At 62.8% G+C, this 9,120-nt stretch overlaps 2 protein-coding genes across 2 annotated transcripts; one reads left to right on the top strand and one right to left on the bottom strand.

Moving 5' to 3' along the window:
* The first annotated feature begins 1,233 nt into the window (after positions 1 to 1,233).
* Positions 1,234 to 4,888, top strand: AGXT (alanine--glyoxylate and serine--pyruvate aminotransferase). Its single transcript, XM_005425067.3, has 10 exons — positions 1,234 to 1,636; positions 1,949 to 2,013; positions 2,085 to 2,185; positions 2,374 to 2,444; positions 2,755 to 2,839; positions 3,085 to 3,180; positions 3,408 to 3,477; positions 3,587 to 3,682; positions 3,884 to 4,012; positions 4,318 to 4,888. Exons 1-10 carry the CDS (start codon positions 1,249 to 1,251, stop codon positions 4,423 to 4,425), a joined length of 1,209 nt encoding a protein of 402 aa, XP_005425124.2. The 5' UTR covers positions 1,234 to 1,248; the 3' UTR covers positions 4,426 to 4,888.
* A 24-nt stretch (positions 4,889 to 4,912) lies between these two features.
* MAB21L4 (mab-21 like 4) lies at positions 4,913 to 8,922 on the bottom strand. The gene is made up of 5 exons (XM_005425066.2): positions 8,448 to 8,922; positions 7,165 to 7,387; positions 6,524 to 6,677; positions 5,317 to 5,673; positions 4,913 to 5,156 (listed from the first exon to the last, which is right to left on the bottom strand). Exons 1-5 carry the CDS (start codon positions 8,920 to 8,922, stop codon positions 5,064 to 5,066), a joined length of 1,302 nt encoding a protein of 433 aa, XP_005425123.1. The 3' UTR covers positions 4,913 to 5,063.
* Between the last annotated feature and the right edge of the window lie 198 nt (positions 8,923 to 9,120).

Below are 9,120 nucleotides of genomic sequence, written 5' to 3'. Positions count from 1 at the left end.
CCAGCTGTTTGCAGCGGCGCGGCCAGCCTCGCCCCACGGCAGCCCCGAGGCCACCTGTCCCCTCCCCGCCCCAGCCATGCCCCAAATCTCCCTAGAAGACAGGGACATCTCCATCTGATATGTCGTCATCGCTCTGGTGGGATGATGGCTGGGCAGCACTCCCCGGGCTGACTGTGGCTTCCATCAGCCATGTCAGATCAAACTCATCTGCCCCCAGCTCCTCTCAGTGGTCGCCACTCGGCTGCTGGGCAGGTGTGCTCTCACCTGGCACTGTTGCTGGCCCCGTGCCTCTTGTCCCTGTCTTCAGCAGCGGCCACTGGTGCCAGTTCTGCTGTCTGGGAATTCTCATCCCTGTGCTCACCCCTATTCTCATCCCGAGCCAAAGCTTTGCTCACTGAGGGGCTCCTCTGGGCAGGAACCCACTCATGGCTCTGCTAAAGCTGGCAGAGGGCAGCTTGTTTGCATTTCTGGGTATGGATGCCAGAGAACATGGCAGAGGTTGGGCACAAGGCAGCGTGCTGTGGGTACACACAGCAGGTAACAGAAAATCGACCCCATGTGGGGCCTGTGGCATCCTCAGGACACCCTGGGATGCTCATGGTCCAGGCTGAGCCTGCAGAGCACAGCTCACTGAGGCAGGATCTGTGTCCCTGTCCCAGCCCACAGCCCTGGTGCACATCAGTGCCCTGGCAGCCTCCCTCAGGCTGTCACCCAGCCAGTGTCCCTCTGCAAGGCAGGCCCTTGGTCAGGGAGCTCTGGCCAACAGGAACTTTTTGCTGCAGGAGGAGCTATGACCATGGCAGCTGTGCCAGACCAGTCTCAGCACAACCGTCCCGTGGCACAGGCTCCAGGTGCCCAGAGCAGGGATCCCACCTGCTGGGATGCCGTTGGGAGACATCGGCCCTGCTGTTGTGGGGCCATGGGGACAGGGACAGCCTCGGTGCTTGGGAGTCCCAGAGGCTGGGGTACCTGCAGAGTGCTGCCCTGAGCACCAGCAAGGGGGCATCCCCCAAAACGAGGGGCCCAAGACAGCAGGGATAGCACTGGTGACACATTAACCAGGCAGGGGAGGCAGCCAGGGGTAGAGTCCAGACTGGTAGGGGGGGCACCGACTTCTGGGTCAAGGTCCATGGGGACACTGGACACTGCTGGCACAGGATCCACCGTGCTGCAATGCTGGCAGCTGCTCAGGCAGCCTCCAACACTCCTCTTCTCTGGGCTCAGCTCCTGGGCACAGCACGGCGTGCCATGGCCACCAGCCTGCTCCGCGTGTGCCCTCCGGGGGAGCTGCTGCGGCCCCTGGCCGTGCCGGAGCGGCTGCTGCTCGGGCCGGGCCCCACTTCCTCCCCTCCCCTCCTCCTCCTCGCCCCCAGGAGGGGCTGGAGCAGCTCTGCTGGGGCGAGAGGAGCAGGAGCAATGCTGGCCAGCGTGCTGCCGCCGCAGGTGATGGATGAGATCAAGGCAGGCATCCAGTACGCCTTCCAGACACGCAACAGGCTGAGCCTGGCCCTCAGCGGCAGCGGCCACTGTGCCATGGAGGCCGCCCTCTTCAACCTGCTGGAGCGAGGTGACACCGTGCTGGTGGCCATCAATGGCATCTGGGGACAGCGTGCTGCCGAGATTGCCAGGAGAGTGGGTATGCTGGGACAGGCAGGTGGGGCAGGGCTGCGGGGACTGGGCTTGAGGGCAGGGTGCCCTGGTTTGCTGTCCCAATCCTGGCACTGCTCGGTGACACAGCTTGCAAAACCAGAGAGCACTCCAGGTTTTCCCAAGAATGATGCCATTCCATTTATGGTGCTTTATGGCACTGGGCAAACCTGCACGAGGCCAGACTCTGGCAGGTGCCTCTGCTCCTGGTTCATGTGTGACCAGTTGCCCCATGGAGCAAGTGACTGCCCAGTGGGAAGCACGCCCAAACCTCACTCTCTTCTGCCCAAATTCCTCCCAGGAGCCAATGTCTGCGAGCTGCTGAAGCCCCCAGGCAAGTACTTCACTCCACAAGACATTGAGCAGGTGAGTGCTGGTCTCTATGCAGAGGGCACAGCTGACCTCCAGCGTGGTCACCTTCCCCCTGTGTCGTGCAGGGCCTGGTGCAGCACAAACCTTTGGTGCTCTTCATCACCCATGGCGAGTCCTCCACGGGGGTGCTGCAGCCACTGGAGGGGCTGGGCGAGCTGTGCCACCGGTCAGTGCATGGTGGGCACCCCAAGGGCACTGCTGGGGGTTTATCTGTGCTGGGCTTTATGTCGTGCTGGAAGCAGTTGGTGCCAGTGAGACACGCGGCCCCTGTGGGGACCAGCACACCAGGGCTGCAGGCAGAGCTGTGGCAGAGGAGGTGGCAGGAGCAGCAGGCTGAGCTCTGTCCTCCCACAGGCATGGCTGCCTGCTGCTGGTGGACGCAGTGGCATCGCTTGGGGGAGCCCCCATCTTCATGGACCAGCAGGGTAAGAGCCACAGTGCCGTCATGGGCAACCAGGGGACAAAGGGCTCATGCTTGGGACAGGGAGAGAGAGCAGTGGGATCAGCCCCTCAGCCTGCATTTTGGTTGGCAGCACTAGAACTGGTCCAGTCTGTTCCCCTTGGGGACCACCAGCAGTACCAGGGGCCCTCCCAAAGCAGCCTGAACATGAGCAGGACCTGCCCTGTGTGCCATCCTTGTGCTTCCCACCCACCACCTGCAGCTAGGTCAGAGGGCTCAGCATTTTCCTGGTGGGAGCCTCTGATCCCTAAGGAGCTGTCTTCCCTCCTGGGCAGAGATCGATGTCCTGTACTCGGGGTCCCAGAAAGTCCTGAACGCACCCCCTGGCAGTGCCCCCATCTCATTCAGTGAGAGAGCCAGGTAAGAGCAGCGTGGGTGGGAGGTGATGGGGCTGGGGGAGGCTGTCACCTCTCTCCTGCTGTGTCCTCTCTGCAGTGCTCTGGGGGTAGAGCCCATCCCATCCCATCCCATCCCATCCTGGGCAGTGACTGGGAGCTGGAGCCAATCTCTGCGCTCGCTGTAGGGTGGGAGATCTCTGCGCTCCCTCCCACCTTGGAGCCGGCGGGGTGAAGGTCCCACCTCTCCCCAGCACTCTGTTTCACCAGGGACAAGCTGCTGAGGAGGAAGACAAAGCCTCCATCCTTCTATCTGGACATGGGCTGCTTGGCAAACTACTGGGGCTGTGACGGGGAGCCGCGGAGGTGAGGGCGGGCTCTCCCCTTACCCACGGCTGCAGGCGCTCCCCACGCAGCCTCTGTGCCGGCTCGGGGGCTGCCTGCCCTTCAGGGCTCAGCCCACCCTGGCTGGCTGCTGCTCAGAGCCCCCTGCGCTGGGTGATGAGGAGGGAGGATGCTGTGCCTCAGTTTCCCCACGAGCACGGGGCTGCCGTGCTGCAGGCGAGCCGAACCCCTCGGGGTGCCCCTTGCAGGTACCACCACACAGCGCCCATCAACAGCTTCTTCAGCCTGCGGGAGGGCCTGGCCCTGCTGGCAGAACGGGTGAGTGGCACCGGGCGGGCAGGGCAGTGCCCGTGGGGCTCGGGGGAACCCCGGGTGCCCGGAGGTGCCTGTCAGCAGCAGAGATCTCCTCTGTCCTCTCTGCCCGCAGGGTCTGGAGAGCTCCTGGGAGCGACACCGGGCCAACTGCAGCCTGCTGTGCCAGGGGCTGCTCGACATGGGGCTGGAGCTGTTTGTGGAGGAGGAGGTGGGTGCAGGGCAAGCCCATCACCACCACCACTACCAGAGAGTGGGGGCAGCGAGAGGACACAGCCCTGAGCAGCTGGAGATGTGCCTGGGCAGCTTTTAATGCCAGAGAAAAATCTCCCCGCTCCGTGATGCTCTGTCCTGGCACTGAGCTGGGGTCAGCAGGGGCCGTGGGTCTGGAGCCGGTTTCTCTGTTCCTCAGCAGGCCAGGCTGCCCACCATCACCACCGTCAGGGTGCCCGAGGGCTACAGCTGGAAGGACATCACGGCTTTCCTGATGGACAAGCACGGCGTGGAGATCGCTGGGGGCCTGGGCCCCACGGCGGGCAAGGTGGGCACAGCCCTGCCCTGCTGCTGCTGCTGCCCACGGCTGGGCACAGCTCGCCGCCTTCCCTGCCCCTCCCTGGCTGCCGCAGCGCGTCCCATTGCCCGGAGCAACGCATAGCATCCCAACCACACACAATCACCCCTAATTGAATAACCACGCACGTAATTAGCGTAATTAGCGCGGTGACACCTCTTTATAGGGAACGGCGTGTTAAATACGAGCGAGGGAGCTGCGCACAACCCTTCACACCGGGCTGTGCGTCCCTCAGTCCTTCCTCCGAGGCACTGACACTCCTCCTCCTCCTCCAGGTCCTGCGCATCGGCCTCATGGGCTGCAACTCAACAAGGGACAGCGTGGAGCGAGTGCTGGGAGCCCTGCGGGACGCCCTCCAGCGCTGCCCCCGCAGCCGGCTGTGAGCCCCCGGGCACTGCCTGGCATGCCTGGCACCAGAGGGACTCACTGCCTCCCTGGGAGGCTGGCAGGAGCCACATCCAGCCAGCCGAGGCACTTGGAAAGGAGCTGGAATAGCAGCGGGCATGCAGGAGAGGGCTGTGCTCAGCAGATGTGGGGCATGGCTCAAAACCATTCCTCCCATCACCCCACAACGTCCTGGCCCCTCAGTTCTTTCCCTTCCCCTGGCCCCAGGGCATGGGGACCCTCAGCAAGCTGGCAGGGGGCTGGATGCAGGGTCTGACCACAGGGCCCTTCCCCTCCCATCACCAGCAGCCCCAGCCTGCAGTGCAGAGTGCCAGCCATCCCCTCCAGGTTCTGTGCCATGGAGCGCCCAGTGCCCAGCTCCACCAGGGGCTGTGTATGGCCCCTGTGTATGGCTCCTGTGTGTGCCCTCCCCAGCTCCACCAGGGGCTGTGTGTGCCCCCCCAGCTCCACCAGGGCCTGTGTGTGCCCTCCCCAGCTGCAGCAGATGTGCTCTCTCCCCTGTACCAGCTTTCCTCAATAAAATGACACAGCAGCACGCTGTTCCCTGGCCCTGTAGCCCTCCTTGCACCCCCCCAGAGTCCTGAGGCACCCCAATGGGGCAGCAGCAGGGCCCCACTCAGCTCTGCTGAGGGGTTTCCTGGCGGATCCTGGCGAGGAGCTGGGAGGCTGCAGAGCGGCGTGCGCTGTCCTGGATCCGGAACACCTGGAACTAAAGGAGGGTGGGGAGGGAGGGCCCCCACTCTGCCTGAGCCCCGTGGCCAGCACTGCCAGCCTCCCACAGCCTCCACAGCACACCAGAGGGATCGTGGGGCTGATTGCAGCTCATTCCAAGCTTCCCAGCCCAGGTGGCTCCTGGTGCTGCCCCATACCTGGCTGAGCAGGATGTCAAAGTAGGCTGTGTCCCAGCAGAAGCCATCCTTGCTGGGGAGCTGCAGGAGGGCTCTGGTCTTTGTGTCTGCCTGGCAGCTGCCACTGAACCCATGGAGGCCAAAGTGGAAGCGGAGGAAGCGCTGGGGATCCCAGGCAAAGCTCTCCACTTTAGGGTAGAGGGAGGCAAGGTCTGGGGCCATTCCTTGGAAGAGGTTTTCCTCTGGGTTCAGGAAGTGGGGCAGGTGCTGGGTGGCCAGGCAGCGGAGGAGGATCACCAGGAGCCTGTAGACAGAACCTTCCAGGTCCTGCCAGTCCTCCGGGGAGGGGAAGAGCTCTGTGCTCCACAGCAGCACCATCTGTGAGGAGGGAGACAGGAGCACAGGATCAGGCACAAGGCCTGATGCCAGGAAGGCTGTCCCTTTCAAACCCTGCAACCACTTGTGGGGCTGAAGCAGATCACACTTTTCTGAAGGCCATATAAATATATCTGCCCTTTTTCTTAAAAAAAAAAAAAAACACAACCAGCACCCCAAAACATCAAAGAATACAACACAAAGCAAAGTACACAGGATTTGGGTTCTTTGGAGGTGGAGCCACTCGGTAAGCAGAAAACATCCTCCCATTCTTCTTGACCTTTGGCTTGGAGAGCCCTCAAAAGGCAGGGCACACCTGGATTGTGCCACCAGGTGCTGTCCCCAGCATGGCCAGTTGGCTCCAGAGTGCTGAAAACAGGTTGGGTGGGAAGAGGAGGTGTTTTCCCAGCAGAAACACCACCCTCAGCCCCGTACAGGCACGTCCCAGCACAGGGCATGGGGCAGCCTGGCAGTGTGGCACAGGGATGCCATCCTGCAGGCACAGGTAGCCTGGCAGTGTGGCACAGGGATGCCATCCTGCAGGCACAGGCAGTGTGGCACAGGGATGCCATCCTGCAGGCACTGGCAGTGTGGCACAGGGGATGATGCCCTGCAGAGCCCCAGCTCTGAATGCACCAAGTGTCTCCAGCTGGATGTTGCTGGTTCAGTCCAAGGAAGAAGGACCAAAGCCCTCTGACCATGGCTGGCAGCAGCGCAAACCCTCCCCAGACACAGCCATGGGCTGCTACACCCCAAACCCTGCAGACCCCATTGTGTGGGTTCTTGTGCAGGGGAGCAGCCTTGACTCTGCCTGCCCAGAGAGCCACGGTCCCAACCATCAGAGCCAACCCACCTTGAGGTGCTGGAAGGTGAGGGTGCCTGTCCCAGCCTGGCCCCCCCAGTCCTGCTCACGGAGCTGGTCCAGCAGGCGCAGGCTGTCCAGGCGGGGCCCCTGCAGGGAATCCACTCCCCGGAGCAGCTTCAGGAGAGGAAGGTGAGTGGAGGATCTGGAGGAAGAGAGTGGGGTCTGCTGGCAGGGGAGATGAAGACCTGCACGCTCCCAGGATGGGGGGAGTATGCCTGCAGTGATTTGGCGTGCAGGGGATCCCTCCATGGCACACGTGGGGTCCCAGCCAATGCAGCACCTGCAAGATCCTGCTGGATCCTCCACCTCCTGTGCTTGCTCTGGCAGAGCAGAACCTCAGAGGTGTGGAGAGGGATGGGAACACTGCTGAGCAGCTCCTGCCTTCCCAGGAGGATCAAGAGTGGGGTGAAGTGGGGTTGTTCTCCCCTGAGCTGTCTGAAACTTGGCTGAGGTTTTTTTTCTCCAACACAGGGAAGAGGGTTTGGGCATCATGAGGGGGTGACTTCAACCGCTGCTGACACATCCCCACCCTTTCCCAACCTCTTTTTGCCTACACCCAGCAGTGCTGCCAGCCAGGGGACATCCCTGGAGCAGGACAGCCCCTCTGTGCATGCAGCGGAGCCTCTCACCTCCAGCAGAGCGGGGAGGCAGGGACAAAGTGAGCCTCCTCCGTGGCCCTCCTGAGGCTGCCTGCGGGGAAGCCCCTGTCGCTCTGCCGCCTCCGGAGCTGCAGCGGCTCCTGCTGCCTCCTCACCACAGGAACGATGTCAAAGCGAATGGGCTTCCAGCTGCCGCGGATCAGCAGGGAGAGCTCCATGGCATCTTCCCGCAGGTTTTCAGCGCTGATGTCACCTGGATGCAGAGGGTTTGGCAGCAGTGAGCGGGTTAGCACAGCCGGTCCCGCAGGCTGAACCAGGTCTGTGCTGCAGCGCCCGTGGCCGTGTCCCACCCCACTCGAGTCAGCCCTTCCCAGGGCTGCAGTCTGGGTGCAGCTCCCGGTAAAATCCCTCTCCCAGCCGTGCCGGGGTGGTTTTACAGGAAGAGGCATGGCAGGGGTCAGGGTCAGGCACAGCAGGAAGTCTGAGGCAGCCAAACTGAGCTGTGCTTCTGGGGGGCTGAACAGTGCCAAGAAAAGCAAAGCAGTCCAAGGAAAATGGATCAGGAAAGGTTCATTGCTTTGTGGGGGTGGAGGAAGGTGAAGGTCACTGGCTTGGCCATGGAGGAAGGAGGGGATGCTGGACTTGCTGGGACTGGGTTAAGAGACTTTCAGACCCACTGGTCCTCCCACATCACCCTTTCACCCTGGCTGAACTTTCCTCCAAGAAGCACACCGGGAGATGGAAATGCATGAAGAGGGTTATGGAACAGCTATGGGCATTTCCCAGGGTCCCCTCCCACTACGTCCTTTCCAAGGACACTGCTGCCAGCTGGGGCCCGTGTGTTCAGAGGGTCAGACCCATGCCCCAGGGCCCTGGTCCAGCTCTGATGCACTCCCAGCTCGCTCTCCAGACAGGGAGCAGGGGGCACCTGGAGGCCGAGAGGTGGAGGGGAGAATGTGGTGAGGGTAAGGCAAGCCCACCAAGTCCTTGAGCAAACCCTACCTGGGCTGGGTGGGCCCTGCACCCACCAAGAAGGGTGCCATCAGCCCCAGCTGAGGATGCCTGAGGATGACTCTGATGCCCTGGGATGGCAGGGAACAGTTTGCATCTCCCCTTCCTCAGCTGGGGGCAGAGCCCATCCCAGCGCACAGCAAGGTGCTCGCTAACCTGCCCCTGCAGCTTTTGGGTGGGCCACATGCCCAGGAACATCGGTCCCAGCACGTTTGCAGAGGGATGGATCACTGCCAAGCTGGGGAGCTGGGCAGGCCCTGGAGGCAGCCCCTGGCTGGGAAGCACCGTGCCAGCGTACGCACCTGGCTGGAGCAGGAAGAGGCGTTGGCAGCGCACGATGGCTGAAACAAGGAGCTCTTTCAGGTGCTGCAGGATTTTGCCTGGAAGCAGGCAGTGCTCCATCCCATCCACAGCACCAGTCCAGTCCTCCAAATCAGCCCCTGGAGAGCACAGTTCCAGGCAGCAGGTGCTGAGCTCTGCAGCATGCCCGCCCTGCTCCGGGCTGTCCCCTCTCCGGCGTGCCAGCACTCGCAGGGTGTCACCGTCAACGCGCAGGGGCACCTCGAGGGTGACAGCGTCCTCAGAGGCACAGAGAGAGAACTCGAAGGCTTCCAGGTTCCTGGCGTAGTCCACAAGGAAGCGAGGATCTCTGGCATGGACGCTCTCCAGCAGGGTGAGCAGGATGTCCTCGGCCCGCTGGAAATGCTCCATCCGCTGCCTCTCGCGGGACAGGATCACGCCGAGGTAGCTGTGCCAGAGGGAAGTGTTGGCTTCCATGGCAGCTCTGCTACTGATTTACGCTGCTCCAGCAGCAGGAAGGGCGCGTGGGTGGGGAGGGCAGGGCTGGTGCCGGCCGGGGCGGGCGGAGGGAAGCAGGGCCGGGCGGTGACAAGCTCCGAGTGACTCCCAGGGACAGGTACAGGGCAAACCCAGGGCGGGGGCTTGAGTCACACCGCGGCCCCTCTCCCGGCACTC

The sequence above is a fragment of the Geospiza fortis genome, unplaced genomic scaffold, assembly GCF_000277835.1.
Source record: "Geospiza fortis unplaced genomic scaffold, GeoFor_1.0 scaffold118, whole genome shotgun sequence".
Classification (NCBI taxonomy): Eukaryota; Metazoa; Chordata; class Aves; order Passeriformes; family Thraupidae; genus Geospiza; species Geospiza fortis.
This window is presented reverse-complemented; position numbering and strand designations above follow the sequence as displayed.

Excerpts from the sequence above, each read along its gene's own strand:
- AGXT (XM_005425067.3), top strand. The coding sequence starts at position 1,249 with ATGGCCACCAGCCTGCTCCGCGTGTGCCCTCCGGGGGAGCTGCTGCGG. Across the intron at positions 2,186-2,373 it reads CTGGGCGAGCTGTGCCACCG|GCATGGCTGCCTGCTGCTGG; the intron begins GTCAGTGCATGG and ends GTCCTCCCACAG. Across the intron at positions 3,478-3,586 it reads TGGCCCTGCTGGCAGAACGG|GGTCTGGAGAGCTCCTGGGA; the intron begins GTGAGTGGCACC and ends CTCTGCCCGCAG.
- MAB21L4 (XM_005425066.2), bottom strand. The coding sequence starts at position 8,922 with ATGGAAGCCAACACTTCCCTCTGGCACAGCTACCTCGGCGTGATCCTG. Across the intron at positions 6,678-7,164 it reads GCCTCCCCGCTCTGCTGGAG|ATCCTCCACTCACCTTCCTC; the intron begins GTGAGAGGCTCC and ends CTCTTCCTCCAG. Across the intron at positions 5,157-5,316 it reads TTGACATCCTGCTCAGCCAG|TTCCAGGTGTTCCGGATCCA; the intron begins GTATGGGGCAGC and ends ACCCTCCTTTAG.